This window comes from Anopheles ziemanni, chromosome 3 (assembly GCF_943734765.1).
Source record: "Anopheles ziemanni chromosome 3, idAnoZiCoDA_A2_x.2, whole genome shotgun sequence".
In the NCBI taxonomy this organism is placed as follows: domain Eukaryota; kingdom Metazoa; phylum Arthropoda; class Insecta; order Diptera; family Culicidae; genus Anopheles; species Anopheles ziemanni.
The window spans coordinates 14,678,081-14,698,774 of NC_080706.1; the positions used below are offsets into that span (position 1 = coordinate 14,678,081).

The 20,694-nt window shown below is 45.6% G+C and overlaps 1 protein-coding gene across 1 annotated transcript in view; it reads right to left on the bottom strand.

The window, feature by feature from the left end:
- The window catches only part of LOC131289125 (RNA-binding protein Musashi homolog 1), an 82,694-nt gene that overhangs the window by 58,044 nt on the left and 3,956 nt on the right, over nucleotides 1–20,694 (bottom strand). Inside the window, exon 2 of the mRNA XM_058318329.1 lies at nucleotides 12,896–13,667. Within this exon, the coding sequence (XP_058174312.1) occupies nucleotides 12,896–12,993 (98 nt within the window). The 5' untranslated portion in view covers nucleotides 12,994–13,667. The remainder of the gene's footprint in view (nucleotides 1–12,895; nucleotides 13,668–20,694) is intronic.

Consider the following 20,694-nt stretch of genomic DNA (forward strand, 5'->3'; position numbering starts at 1 on the left):
TTTTTGCGTCACACAAAGCTAACTCGGACAAGGTGGGGGATGCAGGGAGGAGCGCGACCCGGGGGCGATGAGGTGCAAGAGACCGTAGCACTGAACCTTTTGCAGAACTGGTCCACCGCAAGAAAGGGCTCTCCCCCGAAGCCTTTGGACGCATTTTGTTTACAGTCGAACCTCTTTGTGGTAGTCTTCTGCTTCGAAGTTCTACAAGCGATTTTAATAAAGAATATTTGTACGTTCTTTGTAAGTAATACCTTTGGTTTATAGCTGAGGCAAAGTAAAGACTCGAATATGGTTATTTGAATCCTTTTTTCAATTAGCTAATAGTAGTTTGCAGCTTGACTTTTCACCAAAATTCATGTATGTACGACCAATTACTTAAAAGGCTTTTGTAATTTAGCAAGCAAACCGTAAGCACACGCTTCGGCTTCGAATAAGTAAGAAAGAATCCTCGGTAATATAGAAGTTGATTCATTTCCCTTGAGGTCAACATGGTTCGGGATCGACTGTATTTAAGTCTGAGGTCCCACCATTCCATTACGACGATGATGGTGATGATGGTGGTAGATGAAGTGAACCGTGACGAATGACCCCGTCTGGACCAACCCCCCCATTCTCTTCCTTCTCGGGCACCAACACGGACACACACACACTCGCACGTTTTACAACGATTAACCGGGCTGGGTAGTATTGGTAGAGGCCAGAAGAGAACGCGCTTTTACGTCCGCGCGGCTTGCGTTTTGGTCCATGATTTTTTTCCCACCATTGCATATATTTTTTTTCACCTCCAGTTTTTCCTCCCAACGGTCACTTCTCGCTTCATTCGACGCATTCAACCTTTTTCAACGCGCTCTATTTTGCCCGGAAAAGCACAAAATCTCCATCACCACCATCGGTGAACATAGGTGCGCGTTTGGGGGGAGGCATTCTGAAAAGCATTTCGAGATAGTGGTTGAGAACCCCTTCCGTTTGGACGTTGCGGTTTATTGTCTTCTTGTGTAAGGCACTGGGCCTTCGGGCCTCCGCCCGCTCCCGCGTTCTGGCCATGAAAACCCCCCAAACCAACCCTTATATAGAAGAACGGCCACAGGTTTTCCTGCAGTTTCCATTTGGTGTATTATTTTGTTTCATTCCGTAACCAACCATTTCTCCATTGCCATCTGAAACGCCATTGTTGCGCCGGGGTTTTCCCCAGACTTTGCCTTTCCTCCCCTTGCTGCTGCTGCGGGAGGAATTCATTAGTTTGTTCGGTCAGTCGAATGTGTCTCGACCGGATGGCTTGGTGGCTTTTACGTCGTCTGCTCTGTCTGTTCTGTCTCCACGCTCCAAACACCCGCCAGGAAGGATACGAGCCAGAGCTTATGATGACAAAACAGTATGCCCAACGTACGTGGGCCGAACACTGGTTCTTGCGGCCAGGAGATGATGGGACTCTGGGAGCTCTGGGATGTTTGCGTTTTCATTTCAGCCTTTCTTCCGCTTAAACGGAATTTAAATAAATGCACACAGAACAGGACCGCAAACACAACCATCGTCATTACTTCTGCAACGGACAACAGGGCGCAGGGAAGTAAATGGTCAGAAACTCTCGTCTCGACCATCTGCTTCCTGGTCCTGTCAACAAATTCATCAGCCAAGTGGGAGTGCAAGGACTGAAAAGCCGGCGGAATGATGAAAATGTTCATTTTAACCGCTGATGAGTTTGTTTGATGTTTTAGATGTTTCACGTGGATGAGAAGTTCGTTCACGATCGAAACACCAACTCGGTTGGTGGAACAAGAAACATTTCGACGGAAAGCGAACGAGAAAGTTCGCTTCAAAACAAAAAACCACTAACCATTATTTTCTTTTGGAGCGCATCTAAAGAAACTGTCAGAAGTTTTTCCTTGCCGGAGTGGAAAAAACACAACCAAACCGGTAGAGATTGCGGAGTCAAAAATGGACGCGGCCAGCAATCGCGTTAGCTTTCCATCACCTCTTAATCGGCGTTAAAGTGTGGCACATCGAGAAACGGAGAGGTCCCTTCGGCAAAACATAATAATAATAGTGCCACAGTGTTTTGCAATTTCACCGCAACAAAAACAAAGCCCAACGTCTGGCGAAGCCTAAGCCGTTGAAATACGCTTCTCCCTTCCTCACGCCTGGTAGTGTGATGCAATCCGTGTGGCCAGCTCCAGAGTAACACTCCAAGACGGCTGCCCGCCCGCCGAGAGATCCATGGAAAAGAAAAGTGCGCTGGGCGTTTTGAAATATAGGTCCATCGGCGGGTAGCGGGTAAAATTCACAACATTAAACAAAGTTATGCGCCACCTCTCGTGGAGCATCATTTCTTGGACCATTCAGCATCATTCATTGAATGGGTGGGGAATGGAAAGGGGGGGGGGGGGGGGGGGATAGAGTATCAATCTTTTTATTTCTTTACTTTTCCGTGGCCTCATCTGATTTCTACGCCTTAGAGCTTAGCATCTGATGTTTTTTTTGCGTTTGCATATTCAATAACAGGGTCGGTCAGTTGAATAGTTCAAAAAGAGAAATCTGTACATTGTAATAAGATAAACTAAAAGCGGGAGTTATGCTCTACTTTTCCAATTGCTTCTAGACTCCTTACTAGATGCATTATTAATCCATTGCCAAACAAAAATTGTCTCACAAACAAAGCTCCTAAGAAATGTCACAAGACATAAACCTGAACACCCCTGAAGCCTAGTATAGATCAATAATAATAACACCGCTTTACTCCTATACCTCTACTCATTTCCTCTCTACAAGCACCGTTTTCCTGGTTTGCCCCTTGCAAAAAGCCTAGCGCAGCAATCAAATCACTACCCCGACCCCTTTCCGGGAGGGGGGTCGGCATCGCCTCAAACAAACTTCGCGAGACGAACGTCGACTTCGAGCGCACGTACACGTGACACACGGAGCAAAGGCCCAAATGGAAACAGACGGACAAGAAAAACCCCTTTCAAGGACTGCGGCCATCTTTCGCCTTCCCCCCCGCGTGGTGGAAAGAAAAGAAGGAAAAGCGTTGCTGACTGCTCGAATTAATAAGAACATGGGCAAAACTTTCGGCACAAATTTTTCCACTCCTCGGGGCGGGAATGGGGGGCAGGAGGAGGGGAGGGAGGAGAAAAAAAGCGCCCCACCAGAAGTTGTTGTAGCATTACCACACGCAATCCGTGACCGGGCGCGTCGCACACCGACCGGCGAAAATGGTATAATTACATTCGGAAAACTTTACGACCAGCGTCTCACCCCGAAGAACAGTTCGAAATCGCGGGAGAGTGTTGACAGAGTGTGTCGGGAGTGGAGGGGGATTAGAATAACAGCGGGGGCAGAGACAAGGCCAGGGTGCTAATTCAAAATTAAGAATCGTTTCAGCCGCGCCACTTGCTGCCGAGTGTCGAGTTACGGGTCGACTGAAGGAAAAGTCAGAAGCAAATAATGTAGAGCAAGGCTTGTAGTAGACTCGCCCACCAACACCACCAAACGCCGATCAATATTAAACCAACCGACCGTTCTCTGTAAGTCGAATCGATTCCAGCGACGAATCGCTAAACGAATAAATGCTACCTTGGTGACTTCTTACCAAAGCCTCGAACTACCGAAGTCCTGCGAAAGAAAAACGTGACTCGTTTGGCTCATTTGCCGTTTCCAAGTGGCGGAACCTAAAAGAAATCCAACCCATTTTTTGTTGGGGGGGAAGCCAACGCCTAACGACGCAAGCTGCAAACTTTGTTAGTTCAATAGTCATCAGACCGGCCAGCCAGAAGAAGGAGATTACAGTGGAAACTTGTTTCCCCCTTTTCCTTCATTTGGAAATACGATTTCCGAAGTCGATTCAGGAAGTCGGCAGTAGCTAGGATCTTCCGGGATTGCCTTATCGTGAAAGGAAAAAGGGGGAGCCAATCGTACGCAAAACATATCACATTTCGTAAAACAGAGCTACAAATAGAGTCATGATCCCAAACCAAACGCCAACCAGGGATCAAATGTGGTGGAGAAAACAAAAACTAAGAATACCGATTCCCGAGGACGCCGTGACCCTTTCGAGGCGGGGATGAGGGCGGGCAAAAGTTCACCAACCCAAGGAAAGACCTTCCGGGGCGTGAGGAAAGGCTGTAACATTCAAGCAACAAATGGACAGCGATGGTGTTCGTAAGTACAATCGTAGTAAAAGTATCGATCGTAAGAGTAGTAGTATTAGCATACGAACGACCTTATGTTACTCCTGAGACGCCCCCTGAGGGGGCTTTCAACTTCCCTTGGCCTCTCCTTCACCCCCACCAACCCCGTAATGGATGCGAGTTGTGGGAGAGACTTTGCGAAACTGCTGCCTTTGGAGGATTTTGCAGGGATTTCGTTCAGAAAAAAAACAAACACACACAGACACTGTACTGGTTTGTGGTGGAAGAAATTAGCATAAGCCCGGGACCTCCCAAAGGTGACTGGTGCAATTGCAGACACCCCCCCTTCGCCTCCCGCCACATGCGGTTGCTAGTAAACAAAACTCCCAACCCACGTGGTGTTCGTGAGACGGGGTTATAAAGTTGAGCCAGTGCCTTGGAACCCTTTCCTTTGCTCGGACCAACATCAACGCACGCCGGTATCATTCGTTCGGTGGGTTCCTGCTGTCAGACGGCGCTTTTCCGTTCCGATGGAGCAACCATATCCCCTCCCCCCGTAACTCCCACAGCTGCAGCGAGAACCTAACTAACGACGCGTGTTTTATTAACAAGCGTTGTCGGTTTGGTTTGCGGCAATAGTATCTCGGTGCATGTCGTACATTTTGGTTACCCTTCGTAATGGTTATCATCTACGTTTACTAAATTACTCGTTCCTTTTCCCAAACCAATGGTGAATTCCTTTCGATTGTAATTGGTATACTGTAACACAAGTATTTTTAAACGATGTCAAAAATACTGTTTAAAATCCTTTTGTGGAACAATGAAATTGGATTTGAATTTAAGCTCGAGTAGCAAAGAACTTTCAATCGCTTTTACTCTTGATGAAATTTCCAAATTTACCCAACGTCGCAATGAATTCATATCTTCAAGTTCCTCGAGGCTTTCGCTAACGAAATTATTATACTTCATGCAGTCACAAGAATTGAACAAACACACTACTACAACGCCGCCGCTCATATTCCGTCGCGCGACGCAGCTAGAAAACGTGATTTTCCACCCCGCCGTCTGCTTCATCTCCCTCTCGCGGGGGAGGGGAGCTTTTTCGAAGCCCAACCGACAACACACTCGCCCTCTCTCCCTCCCTCCCGTCTACCATTGAGAAGGCTTTTTGGAGGGGGCGACAAGAGACCGGAGAGGAGGGTGATCGTGTTACCGACACAGCATTCACCTTCCACAACATCGGGGCGGCGTATAGCCCGTGCTATAATATACATCCCCTCCTCTACTCCCCCACTTGCCCCCCTACAACAACTCCCCCCCCCCCACCCCTATCCCATCGCTTAATAGCGGCAACTTCGTTGACTTCGCGCGTGAACGGAGCGCGATTCCGTTGATTATCTCCTCGCTCCACGCGGACCAACCCCACCAGCCTCTCGCCTCCCCCCGCGCGGAAAGTTGGAGCAGCAAACGGTCGGCTCTTAATCTGAATCTGTATGCAAAAAAACAAAAAAAGCTGGGAGGGGTACGCCCGCCAGTTGTTGGAACCGTTGCCGGTGGTGGTTGCGCACAGGAAATACTTGAGGGTTTGCATTACACGGCAGGGCGAAACAGGATACCTCGGTCCAGAGCCGGGCGACCTCAACCGTGGCAGAAGAACCGCACGGCCACAAACACGGTCGAACACGAGAGGCCCGAGCGTTGTGTTACTGTGGCACGAGAAGCGCTCTTCGGTCGCAGGCCAACGCTATCCGATGGATATTTATAGGTTCATGGCCTTTCGAGCCCTCTGCGGGCTTGCCTATTCTTTACACCTTTTAACCTCCGTTCACACACACACACGCGCGTACGCTGAGGGGTCTGCAGTGAGTTGTCTCCCGTGGACCTTCGAGACTTGATTGAAATTCTTTCGGACATTCTTCCTACCCTGCCGCTTGCGTTCGGGGTGATTGAGAAATCTTGCTTCGAGGTCCAATTATCGTAGGTTTCCTGAAGCCTGCCTCGAAGGTGGTCCCACGGATGGACCCAAGGTTCGGCACCCGTATCCACAGGTAGTGCACCCAACAGGTAGTACACCGGAGGGGTACAGAAAGACACAAGCGGACGCAGGTAGGGAAGGTACGTTCTCTTATGCACCTCGACCGAAATCACGGATGTTGTCCTTGACCGAAAACGGTTCCAAAGGTGCCACTACGTTCACTGGGAGTCCACGACGACATGGTCACGGACGTGGACAGGGTTCCTTTCAAGGTAGTCGGCAAAGTCTCTCTCTCACACACTCTCTGTTATCCTATGCTATTAAATCGAAAAGGAACGCGTACAATAACCTACCAGCGTTCGATATCTTCCCTTCAAGTTGAGTCTCTAGAAAAGGTTCAACTTCCTTGAGCGTGGCCAATGTTCTGGAAGAGATAACACTCCTGGTGACTCTGGACGTTTTCAAAGTTGATTACACTTCTCCTGCTATTCCGTCTAATTATGGGGCTTAAAGGAACAAGGCGTTTACCCTAGGTAGACGACACTCTATTTTTAATACACAAACTTCGAAAGACGGCCCGTTGTATCGTCACTTCATCAACTTAGTTGGTTTCATCTAAATAAATCATTACGACGACGACGAGAAGGCGCCATCTCCCCTTTCAAAAGGAGTTGATGATAACTCGATTGCTGGCTGATATAATTATCGAAAAATGAGCGACACAACTGTCGGGGACGGCAAGGAGAGGCCCGTTTGTTGAATTTTACTTTCGGCAGGATCATCAGAAGGGATTTAAAGGGGTTTAACCATGAAGTATGAAGCTCTAAGGAAAGTGTACACCGCTTTTAAAGGGTACAAGAAATCGATTCGGTTGTGTTCCTAAAGGGAGTTTTACGAACTCGAATCCATGGTGAGGGGGGGGAAGTAAAGTTCCCCGAGAGTGTAGCCAAATTGAATCAGCCTACATTTTGCTGCCAAATTCGTTCAAACAATCGCTCCCAATTGCCCGTCGACGTCGCTGACAAATCAACGAACTTTTCAGCAAGCAATCGAATAAGTACCAAGGACCGAGGAGATATCCTCGATGGTGAATGGTTTTTCGCTTCCCATGGACACACATACAATCAACATCAGTTGTGAGCCTACCCTAATCCGGCCCGCTCTATCTCTAGGCAGGCTGCTAGCCGAAAGCCCAGAAGAGTCTTTCCAGAATCAACGAATCAGCACCGAAAGATCACGACGGTGTTACAGCGAAGAGGGATCAAATCGTGGTGGAAAAATATGGCATCTCTAAACGAGAAAAAAAAACAAAAAAGAAACAGTTGAACAACATCACCATGTTTCAAGGGCGGTGAAGAAGAATAGGGCCATAGCAATAGTAATAAAAAGATGAGCCCAAGCTAAGCGGATTTATACTTTTATACTGCAGGGAAGACACGGAAAAACGGAGGCCTGCATGGAGGGCCTCAGAAACTCTGGCGTCGGGCGGTGGACCACCATCTTTCCCAGGTATACCACACAACCTTCACGACGACCCATGGGCCAGCGAACGAGCTAAATCTCTTCAGGTGTTCAGAGCCAACAGTCTCGCCCGTAATCTGTATGAGAGTTTTCGGGTGAGAGTTTTGCGGTCGAGTAAGTACAGTAACTTTAAACTTCCTCTTCTCTTCTAGAATAGCACGGGATGGAATGGAGAGTGGTGGTGGGGGGAGGGAGTTTGTTCATCCGACAATCTTCAGGTGTCTTCTTCGTGTAGCAACAGCGAACCATCAACACATAAGTGTGTCTAAAGTTTCCTCTCATAGGTTTACAGGGTTTATGTTGTTGCCGCTCGCATCGATCGTGATGTTCATCCTTCCGATTACAAATCCTCCCCCTAGTTCTCAAACATTTCTCCTCCCCTTTGGGTAGTTTTTTCGTTGCTCTTCTCCCCAACACACACACAAGTAAGTTTTACGATGGCAAGCTTTTGTGATGCCCGGTTCGGTCCATCGTTAGCGACGACATTGAACGAGAACACGAGACTTCCCTTCGATAGAGCAGAGCGCTCCGCTAGCCTCGGCCAGTTGAAGGCCAGAACACGGCCGGCCAAAGTAAGGTGATGACAGGAAGCAGCGGATCCGGTGGTATGGAAATCAAGAAATTTAATCAACAACCTCGTGCGCTCGTAGACAAGACCCGAGGTAGAAGCGAGCAGCAAAAGCAGCTCTATTTCAATCGAAACGGACGAATTGGCCAAGGGTGGTCGGCCTGCAGCCCGGGTGCCATCGAACTCCGTATCTTCCGGGCCGGTTTCTGCTTCGCTCGACAAAAACGAACCCCTGCCGAACGAAAATGGAAAATAAAATCCCATCTAGAGAACGAAAAAAAAAAAAATAATAAAGCCGAACTTCAAAAATATCCCCCACCGTCATTCCGGTCCGGACGAGACCTCGGAAACCTCCATGATGACGGGTCCAGGCTGGGCTTTGCGACTGCTGACCGAACGAAACTTCTAACTATGAGTCTTTTATTTTTTTTTGCTCGGCCGTGGGTTTTTGGGTGGTGGGAGAAAAAAGCCTCCCCTTGGCGATTTGCACGCCGTGCAAATAATCTAAGCCGTTTAGAGGCTTTGACCCAGCATCAGAGCGAGGTTCGTTGGGTGGGGGCAAAACAGCGCTACGCAACATTAACCATACACGACCGAGAGCGGCACAGCTCCATCGCAGCAAGCGTTGGTAAGAAATGCCAGCAGAAGAACGAAAAACCCGGACGCCCTAATAGTACTTCACTTCCACGTACCGTTCGCGTTTCGTCCTGCCCGCTACTTGCGAGGACTGTTTAATGAGAGAATATTTCAAGATTCGATCTGCCTGATGAGGCCGTCCGTTCCTGTGCCACCGACAGTCCGTGCCAAGAATGACGCAGAAGGAAATAATTCTTCTGGCTCGTCGTTTCGACAAACGCCAACTCATGCTACCCGGGTCCGAAGTAGTTACGACGCGCGCGCGGTCCGAAAATGACTTTGATGAGTGAAAAAGCGTGGTAATGTACAATTTGCAGCCCCCGTTGCGGTTCTGGGAAACCGGGAAGGACATTGAATGGATGGTCACACGAGAAATGGCGGAGGTTTAAATGGGACTTGAAGGATGGAATGGAGAAAAAAAAACATTCAAACACATCAACGAAGTGATGATTTGACAAGAAAATATAATAAAAGGATGATCTTTGTCATTTGGAGAGGCATATCTGCCGGTAAGTTGCACAAGGAAATAAGTTGATGAACTGTAAAGTTTCTTTTTGTGCTACAGGCCTGAAAACGTTGCAAGTGGGAAAGAACAAAACCATCTGGAGCAAGAAACATTAAAATTAGCCACCAACGAGGCAGTTGGTAACAAATGGGAACCCGTTTTTGCTGATGCCCCGAGACGGTTCCGATGGGCAGCTGTTACGTTTCGAGCTCCGAAGAGTTGGTAAAAAGCATTTTCTTTTCGGTTTTCTTCCGACTTTGCCCCATCACGCAGATGGTTCAGCTCCCTTCCCCAAAAACAAGGATATACCGAACAAGAAAAACACACGAACCAGAAAATAACGTTCAAATTTGCTGTAGCCCGCGTATGTGACTAAATTTAGTCAGAAGGAAGTGATGGTAACGAGTGTGGAGAGGAAAAACGAGTCCAGCTTTGAACCCGACCGAAAACACCGTCATCTGTTCAATTTTCTGAACTCCCTTCGAGTTTGGGGAGGGGACCGTGTTGTGTAGGGGAAAAAGGAGGAAACCCGAAGGTGGACTGAACTTCTAAAGAAAACGACCAAACCAATGGAAAGGTACAGGGAAAAACTTTCCATCGACGTTTGGGCATAACCTCGCGTTCGCGTTCGCACAGAACCGATCTGTGGAAGTTCTCTTGTATGCATGTCCTTCCCTCGGGTAAAGGATATTCCGAAACCACCGGGGGTTTGTGTGTCTGTACCACACCTTTCGGACCATTCTGCGACAGAAAAACCATTCGAGCAGCTGCAGCAGAAAATTCGCCCTTCCGTTGAGTTTACCTGAACAGAGGGAACCGTTTTTTCCCTTCTCGAACGACCCTCCATCCTGTCTACTGTCATCAACAACATAGCGGCAGATCATGGACGATATTTGAAACGTGTGTTCGCCACGTGAGTGTGACACACTAATGCGGTACGGGAAAGCGAACCGCGAAGTGTAAACTGCAACGAAGCGGCGTAAAATCGCAAACAAGGCCATTTACGCGCGAGAAATCATCCCGCAAAGGGGCACGATGCTGATGGCGACTCAACCAGGGGTATGCAACGTCTGCCAGCTCCAACGGTTTCGGTTGCATTTCGTACCGGATGCCCTCCTCGCGGTGGTAAAATCTGCAAACGCAACCAACACAGAACCACCACCCCATTACAAATGACATTGCAGCGTGAAAAAGAAAGTGGCGTAATGCGCCTAATCGATGCGACGGCGAGGACACAGAACGGGTGGAAAATGCATCCCCACGTGAGTGTGAGGTAAATTGTGTTTTGTTTTCCCTCTCTCTCTCCCAGCTGCTTGCCTGATCTGCGATGGAAGCGTGATGAGATGAACGGTGGTGTTCTACAAAGCACATGCATATGGACTGGTGATTTTTGTTTACTTTTCAAATTTCTAACCGGTCCAAGGTTAGACAAATAAATGCTTCCATTCTCTTCCATTTCTGGCGTTTTTATTTTTCCTTCCTTCACCGTCAAACAATTATCGTCTGAGATTGAGCAAAGTGTTTCGTTCAAGGACACGAACATCTTGCAGCAACTCAACAATTCCACTTCGAAAGCCAAAAGCTCTTGTAATCATCGCACAATTAAAGTGTATTTATAGCAAACATTAAAATTGGTTGTTAAAGAGCAAACAAGAACAAAGAAAAATCGTTCATAAATAAAACTAAAATGAAGTGCTTTGAAATTGCTGCACCCACTGCAATAACAATCATCGTTGCCGGGATCACCGCTTCAAACAGCCAACTGCTCGCGTTGCCTTTAGCAACGGACCATCATCATCGGTGTTGCACCGCAACGCAACGCGGGCGGGATCCGCTTTCAAACAAATCCAATTAGCAGCATGCAGAATGACAGTAATATTCATTTCGCAGATCTGCTTATTAACATGCACCGAACAACAAACGGCTCCGGAGTTCCTTTCCGGTTTCTCGTCGCCCATCCGGTGCAGGCGCTCTGTTTGCCGCGTTTTTCGCCGTCCGTCACTTTTCCAAACGGAGCCCAAGATGACAACGTCAAGGCTTGCTCTTGTTATATTCGCCAACAGCTTTCGGGGGAGGACCAACGATATCCCGGGCTCGCGTGCAATCGCCCGGAGCACGTGCTCGTACTAGACCGACATTTTTCGAGGGGACCGTGGCGTCCCGCTGTTAAGATAGATCCTTCGAAGCTAATTGGAAATGGTGGCGAAACAAGTAGTCAAGTTAATTTGTATAACCGAGAATGCTGCGCTTCACAGGATTTCCTCGAGCTGAACGCATTTGCATACCGGGGGTGGTGGTAGGAAGACTTGAATGGAAACAAACAGCCTTCCGGGAATGCATAGAACGCCCACGGTGGATGGATCGCAAAGAGAAAAGATAACTTCCAAGATGAAAATAACACGATTGATATTGATAACATAAAAAGATTCGTTGAATCTGCTCGCAAAAGGACACTAATTTTAAGCGAAAATACCTTCCAGAAACGGAAAAAAATTGGCGAACGAAATCAGTCTAACGCTGCTACAACGTAATTAGGGTTTAATATTACAAACTTGTACTCATCAGAAATTATAACCACAGCGGGGTGGAAAACTCGGTAGCATCTCGCGATTTATTATTTATGGGCAAACGCACGTGTAATATAAGGGTAGCGCTTCTAGAATAGCTCAGCAAACCGCAACCAAATCCCTACAGCATCGCCACAATACGCAACAATGCAAAGTTGCTTCGTGCTCGATCAGCAGTGCACAGGGGAGAAGGGGGAAGGAGGAAGTCGAGGTGGGGGAAGGGTGGTCTCCTCTTTTGCTCGCATCATCACTTATGCTCATGCTAAGATAAATAGGGTACAAACGCTAATAGCACGCACAAGCCTCGGATCCTTCTCCCCTCCCAGCAAGCATTAGTTACATTGGGGACGGCCTTTCATACATTCATACATGCGCGATGAGGGCGGTGGTGTGTGGTGGAAAGCAACTGGTTCTGGTACAAACAAATAACCTTCTACCAGAACGTAAAGTAACGATACTGTACAGTGAGGAACCCGCAGGGCAATATTATTTCATTTACAAGTGAATAAAAAATCGTGATGAAAAAAGTATACACAACCCTAAACAGACAAAAGACATTTGTTTTAGATAATGTATGTAAGATGATAAATGAGCAATACAACTTAATGAGAAAGCATTCAAAACAGGCCACCATAATGTTTAACAAAGAGGAAATTGCATATCCGCGGTCAACAGTTGAACCAACTGAGATAGAAAGTAGGAAACACAAGTGTGTAATTAGTTACAACAAATCCATACGAGCGAACGGTATTAGTTGAGTATGAGAAAATAAATTTAAAAAAAAAAATAGGTTAGAAGTGAATCTAACGCAAGTCCAGTCAAACACAAAGAATCATGTGATGCAACAAAATGCCTTACGAACATGTTATTTAGTGGAAGAGAAAACGCAGCGGACGAAAAATAAGGTCGGGATGAGCATATTCGGTACGTTTAAATATCGAGGTAACGCTTGTAGTAGGTAAAAGGATATACAACAACGGAGAAAACAAAATTAGCACAAACCTTATGTTCGGTACGGGAACCGCCGTTGCGCCCTGTATCGGTGGAGGCACATTGTAGGGATACATTTTGGCGGCCATAGTGTGACTTTCAAACAGCATCTTTTGCTATCCTCCTCTCCTTGGGGTCCTCACGCAGATATCCGCTCGCACTACTACTCCGCTGCCTCCACGGGTTCGGCTTCTCCACGGCGGGCTCGTGTTCCCTTTCACAACGCACTACTGGTATGTAAGCGGAACTGGGTTTTAGTACTCTACGGTCGTACTCCGGTGGATTGATGGTTTGGCGTTTGCTTTCGCTTCAATTGCCGCCGCGTAGATACTCTACGTAAGGATACTTCTACGTTGATGAGATGGATTTCTTTTGCTTTTGTTTTTGTATATTGTTTAGTTTTTCGCTAATGATAGCACACACTACTTGTTTTATTATTGTTATAGGATACTTTCTGTTTTTTTTTTTCGTTTGCTTACTTGCTTCCAAAATGCACACTACAGAGTTTTGTTTTTTCAACTAACTTTTCTCTTGCGAGAGCACACAACCAAAAACGTATGTTTAGATTTCGGGTAATATACAATAGAGAGTAAGATATATGTATGCAGAGCTATTTCAAGAACGCAGTTCTCAACTACACACTAAATCATATATGCATATTACATGTACACATGTAAACGACTCGCGTTACGTTGAAAGTTTGATGCATTTATTATTGCGGGTACGGTTCTCTCTTCGCTAGTGCGGTGGTCTTTCCACTATTGGAATATACGCTTTTTTGTCACTAAAGGATACAGAAAGAATCAAAAACCATTAGGTGAAAGTGGTAGTAGCTAAAAAGAAAACACAAACAGGTAAATAGTAACAACAGTAGTAGAAACGAGTGATCGTACATAGGTGTAAAGGGGAGGTTTAATTTTGTTTTTAATAGAAATTGATGGTAGTGACAACATGGTGTGGCAGTACGAAACTCGGCCTATCTACGATGTAAATAACATTTTAATTTTCATATCACTGCACTGTTCCCGGGGAAGTGTTCCCCACCGCTCGCCAACTTGGGGGGGTGTGAAGTGGCCACATCAAGCAAGCCCGGTTTTTTCGGTCGATGTGGCACAATCCACACCCACAGGACTGCACAGCCCTTATACACACACACACACACATACACCGGAAACGCACACACTTACAGACACAACAGCAAACAATAGCAGACAGGACATACGGTCAGCGATACCACCAGAGGTGGTGGTGGTAGGAGGGGGGGGGGGGGGGGGGGGAGCGGGAGTGTGAAGAAAAAATGAGAAGAAGATAAAGAGAGTAGAGAAATAGGATTTTGTGTGCATTTAACTATTTTATTTTAGACGACCTATCCCTAAGAAACCTTCGCTAACGCGTTTACTAATGCAGCTAAGTTTGTATAATGTACAGGATGAAGTAAAACATGAAAACATTCGTGTAAATTTTTTTTTTTTTCAAATTAGGAAAGCATCGAAAGACATGAAAAAAAAAACAATAAAATTATGTTGTATAACGTAAAACGATTAAACTAAGGTTATTTCTTACATGAAACCTATAGAAAAAATATGTAAACGAGTGAAAAGGAAACAACAGAGGAACAACGAAATGATACCATGTAGCCGCATTCGAAACAAAAAACATAAGAAAAGAAAAGCTAACCAAATAGGCATACAAAATGAGAGAAGTTGCGATAGAAAAGGCTCATCACGGGCAAACGTTGTTGTTTACATCATTACAACCAAAACTCTATACAATGTTGCACCTATGGCCGCGTTAATACTTGGTTTGACGCGCAAACGCTCTGGATGTTATCAACTAGAGGTACGTACTAAATGAAGAGAGACCGGTGATGTGAAGTAAAGAAGGACACAGAACACAACGCAAACGCTAACGGAAACCCTACCCGCGGTACGGTAAATATATGTTCGGTCAAATGCTCTAAAACAACTAACTTTTGCATTATTCGACGGCTCTAATGAACTCGCATTTTGGTTTGTTTACGTCCAAATTAAAATCAGTTACACGATTAATTATGTCATTCCACTATTTCCCATAAAGTCAGGCATATTTATAGAGGGGGTGTAATATATCGATACATTATTTGATAGGGTTGTTTGGAACGAACAATAAAGTTAGACCTAAGATACACAGAAAACACAAGAATGCCATTATATATGCTACTACTGCTTTCTCTAGATAGTATATATGTACTAGTTTGCTAAGCATGGGACAATAGATTTAAAAAAAACAGTTGCTTTAAAATACTTGCTTCTGTCGCCTTGAATGCGCTCAATGTTTCGTTTCGGAATTGTCAAACCCCAACCTGAACTTGTGCTCGAATCCCTATTGGAAGTGTTTTTCAACTAAATAAGAACACGGATGGTTTTTTGTTTTATGTGTCGAAAGCACTACGACGCAAAACGCGACGGTGCGTTACAAAGTGGTGTGTTTTATTCTTCAATTTGTCGATGATCAACGTTACAGAGAAATTTTTTTCTAATACTTTCTTGTTGGAAAAATAAAGCACCTGCCAAAGGATGATTTTTGAAAAAATTGTGTTCTGTTTTGATTTATTTTTCCAAGTGAAAAAAGAGAGATATTTCTTTAAGTAAAAAGTATCACAGCTCAAATGATTTTGTGTATCACACTTTGCACTCTACCTATTCAATAACTGAAGTGACCGTTAGGAAGAAAGGTGAGCAGTGTTGGAGAAGTCGCGGTCAGTCAATGCAAATAATATGTATGTTGTGTGATGATGCGGATCACGCGGCCACTCTAGCATCCTTTCGGTTCTATTCGAATTCTTCGTAGTTTGTTTGTTGTTACCCACCTTTCGCCGCGAAACAGGACATCCGCGCAAGTTTGTTCGAGGCCTTCGTCCGGTGTCTCATGTCTGCAAACGCTTGTGTTGTGAGTTGTTGTGCTCGAAGTTTACTTTTCACTCTATCGGTCTCTGATATTGACTAGGGGGCTTGTGTCTGCTAATTGCCTTTGCGAAAATGTTTAATGAAGTGAGCCTTTCTATCACACTTTCTCTCTTTTTATCGATCTGTTAACGGTTCTGCGGATCTCTCATCGCGCGGAAGCCTGGAAGATTCTTGAGCAAAATGGGAAATGCGGTGGAAGCCGTTAAGATAAGTTCATTTCGATGCCTCTGCTAAGTGCCTATCATAATAGGGCCATTAGGTGTCAATCGCCATTTACCTAAGCTTATCGATAACCGTGCAATAAACTGGAATGTTTTTCGTCCTCGGAAAGAATGTTTGTGTAGTGTGAATCGACCCCATGACCTTTTACCAAAACCGATTTGAATGAAATGATATTATTTTTCGAAAGTATTTCAAATTTAAATAATGTTAATTTTTACTTTTCGCTTGAAAATGTTGCTCCTCAGTAGAAACCCTTTACACTGTGTCTGCTATGGATTGAACATTTCGCCAATCGTGAAAGAAAAAGTTTAATGGAATTTTTTGTACCATGACCACAACAGGCCCACCCCCACCTACCGACCGTCATTACAGCCGACCAAAACATCATTCCAGGTAGTACAAATTAATTCTGTGCCGTAGTCATTAAAACTTGAAAACTTTTTCAACACCTTTTCTACCTCGGATTGGCCTACCGAAGCGGCGTTCGGTTTGAGGAGAAAGAGGAAACAAATAATCAACTTGCCCCTCTTCTTTGGCTCCATCAAGGGTACCTTTCAAGGATTGCCAAGACCTAGGGGAGGCAAACACCCGGCAACAAAGAGAAAAAAAAATTGGATGTTAAACCAGTACACGTCAATTAGACATAATTCGAACGAAATTAACCACCCCCAGTCCAGGACAGAACACGGTGGGGGAAAACTTTCCGCGAAAGGTCCATTAAAAAAATCCTTCTCTCAAGTACTTTTGCTTTCACAACTTTAGGGTTTGAAAATATTGCAGTTTGAAGGCTGGCAGGCAAAAAAAAAACCGGCACGAGAGTGGAGAGGCTTAGAAATGGATGCAATCGTAAAACCTGACTGCAGTCGGCGAGTGGAATTAAAATTCTATTATTTTTCTCTTCCATTACATTTCCATGATCCTGTCCTTCCGGTAACCAAGGGAAAAAGGGAACCTTCTTGGCAAACCAGATTTGAGACGTTTTTTTCACATCGGTAGCGTGAAGGAAGGAATAAACGAACCGTGGCCCAACTTTTTCGTCGCCCAGCCCGGGTAACTTTTCCGAATTGGAAAACTTTTCCCCGTCGGCCAAATGTGGTCTCGCACTTCGCAACGGACCCGGGACGCCCGGGAAGGGGGAATTTCCCCGAAGATATATCGATTAAAATGAATAGTTAGAGAAAAGCGCGCACATTATGCCTTCCAACAGGAGGGGCCATATTTTCTACGCATTTATTTATTTTTTCTAACCGGGGCTCATAAAAAGTTCGCCTAGAACGCTTGAGGTGTGCTATAAATGAAAGTCAGACTCCACCCTAGGAAAGATCTTCCAATTTCGGAAACTTTTTAAATTGTGTGGTATGAATTGTTTGTGTAATGGAAGGGGGTACTTTTTTCTCAAAATCTACAAAAATCCTTCTGCTCAAGTAGGTGTCCTTCATATACAGGAAGGAAGTGTAATTGTCGCTTGGAACGTGTTCGAGTCTCCGAATGGCCACTATGAAGACGACGTCCGGGTCATGAACTTTCTTCCCTGAAGGGAATATGCTCTCCCAACTTCGTTACAGCATTCCGTGTTCTGCTGGAGCAGAAACAGAAATAAAAAAAAAGCCAAGAGAGACAGTTCAAGAGCGAGAGTGAAAGGCAAACGAAAACATAAACAATGAGTTCGCGCGTCATATGCTGGAGGGGTGAGCCATGCGCTAAGCATTATGGGCCACCCTCCCTTCCCACTCGCCCGGATCGTACCGAAGATGCCTAGCCAATGGGGCCCAAGGTGGAGTCCAGAGTGTCAGAATAGACGTTCACGGTTGCCTGCCGCTTCTGCTTTCGGTGTAGATTATTCGTCTCAGCCCACTACTTCATTCGCTTTCGTCTCGCATTCCTGATGACGTTATATGCGTGCTGCGTGCCTTTCTCATCTTTCTTTGTTCGAGGCTTCCTTCGTCCAATGCTTTCACTGTCTATCGGGGAGATGGGTTTCACCACCAATCTTGATCGTTCTATGTTTTATTTCTGCGAATTCTATTCTTTCATAAAACGTTTTGAATTTAATAGGTGGACATAAATTACTCTCAATTCCCTTCCAAGCAGCACAATCAAAGGAGGCATTGGAAGGAGCGAACGAGAAAACCAAGCGCCGCCATAACGCGGGCTCTAGCACGCAGAAGTCTCCGTTCTCATCTGCCAGCGGTTGACTGACGCGGATGTCTCTGAGTGTGTGTTTACGTGTGCCCGTAACCTTGGACCAGCTGCAAAAGTTGTCCCCCGACACACACATTACACGCAGAGCCAGGCAGTAATCCAGCAAGTTTCACAACAAAGGCAGAGGCACACTATCGAGCCGCGTCGTGTTTCATCCTCCAGCGCTCATCCTCAATCGGGGAAGTCACATCGCCGTCTCATGGCGTCGGCCATTACTGCTCGTCGACGAAAAACCCGCGACCGGAAAGTGGACGCGCTTCACCGTGCCCAGCGTTGCGTGCGCGCGTTGCCATGGTTTTGTTTACGCCGACTCGACTGTGAAGTCGCGGGGATGTGAAAAAAGGAAGGAACAAAAGACATGCTGGAGCGAGCGAGAAAATACAGATGACAGCTCGCATCGAAAAAAAAACAGGTTCGGGAAGATTACAGTGATTAACTAAATATTTCACCACAATCTTGGTGACCGCTTGATCACTGATATTTGTGCGAAAAATATTATGTAATATCTAAGGTTACATTCTAGATATTCTTTTCCCAATCCAAAATGATTTTTCAATGAAAAAAACTTTTTAATCCGATCCCGCCAGTACGGTCCACAAAATCAAGCAAGCAGTAAAGTGAGAAGTCAATAAACTCATTCCGGGAATCATTTAACCTCGCCGGCACACGGGTTAACTGGATGTTACACACATGGACGCGCTTTATGGCTTCAAGATATTTTTTGTTTTCTTCGTAGAAAAATTGAACGGGATGGAAGAGGACCATGGGCCACAGTAAAAACCCAAATCCTCTTCCATACCGGGTAGCGCTCTGTTGCGGGACGTCATCACTAATTACGAGCGTGACTTTTTCCAATTATGTTTTAAATACATTTTAGAAAAATTGTTAAACAGGGTTTTTTTTCTCAAAATTTATAGTCTTTCCGTTTATCCCACCCTGAAATAAATTTGCAACGTGCTAGACGTGCCAGTAATCAAAATGCACCAATTTGTGCAACAACAAGTTCGTGCACCAAGCGATGCCATAAATCCTGGTGCGAAAAAGTATTAAAACTCCATATTTCAGCCCACTTCACTTGCACCTCTGCGCCAAACGCCATTCTGCATTGCCTTTTTCAGCTAGTTGTTCAGTGAAAGTGTTTACAAGCAAAACCCGAACACTAAACGGTCGAGAACACGCAAATGGCAGTGTTGTGCGGTGTGTATGTTGTTCCTCTCGCCGGCATTCCGACTTCCGGAAATTGTTCAATTGACCACCATCAGCCGTACCGGGGTGGCGTCCTCTAATTAAAATTCTAGGCCCGTTCTTTTCGCACAATTTGCATGCCACCGTCCACCGCCGTCGTGCTGCAGTTTGCTGTACACGCGAAGCGCGGTAAGAATTTATAATTCAATTTCCAACCCTTCCACCCTGTGCAAACCCTTCGTTACCAAAAAGGTGTGTGTTTTTATGTGATGTGATTCGAAATCATAAGCATCGATCGCATCAATTGTTCGGCCAATGCATGGACGAGAAGCATCAACATGGAGTTGAAACACGCTCATGTATCCACGAATGGAGAGCAGTGAAATATGCGATTCAAACCGATCGTTAGTTTGTGGTGGGAAACATCGGCATCAATTAATAATTTCACTTTTTTACCCCTTCCCGGTTCTAGGCAATCAAAGCAATCCATTTGGTTCAACAAAACCCGCACGATATCGGGCGAACCGGGACTTTTGCCGCAGTGGATTGGTCAACTTGATCCATTAATATTAGCCGGGCGTCTGGTTAAAACGATGACTTGGCACTCCCCACTCCCCCCGTGGCACCCACAATTCCTCAATCAAATGTTAATAAGACCCACCGTCATACATTCTTGCCAATCATGATCGCCGAGGTCGAGTTAGCACAGCCTTCTGGGACAAACTTCCATCAACAAACTCGTCGCTTCCATCGGATTCATTACTCCCATTTGCAACGGTATGTTTTTATGCCAGAAAAAGGGTTCTTTACAGTAGCGTTATTTATAGGTTGGCTTGTGTTTATTTTAATGATGATACAAACCAATGAAACTCGGTCCCTTTGACGGCCCTCGGTTCTATACCTCTGTGCCTGCATGTGTAACGAGGGGAAAGGTATTACTTCCGGTTCTGGCGATTCAAAAAGCACCATAACAATAACACACAAAAAAAATGTGGCCACAAAACAATGCAAAAGTTGTCCAGCCGTGCGCCCTATTTAATGTTTTTGTTTCTCTTTTGCCTTGATGCTGGCTTCTAGGCTTTTTGGTTTTTATTTTTGCAATCTTTTTTGTCTTTTTTCCTTTGATAGGAACAACTTTCCATTCCCTTGCCCATTCAACTTCCTCATCGATGGGACATAACTGTTCCGAATCGTGAAACCCCTCCCAACAAAAAGTTGTAACTATTTGTATCAGAAATATACCGAAAATCTCATGGC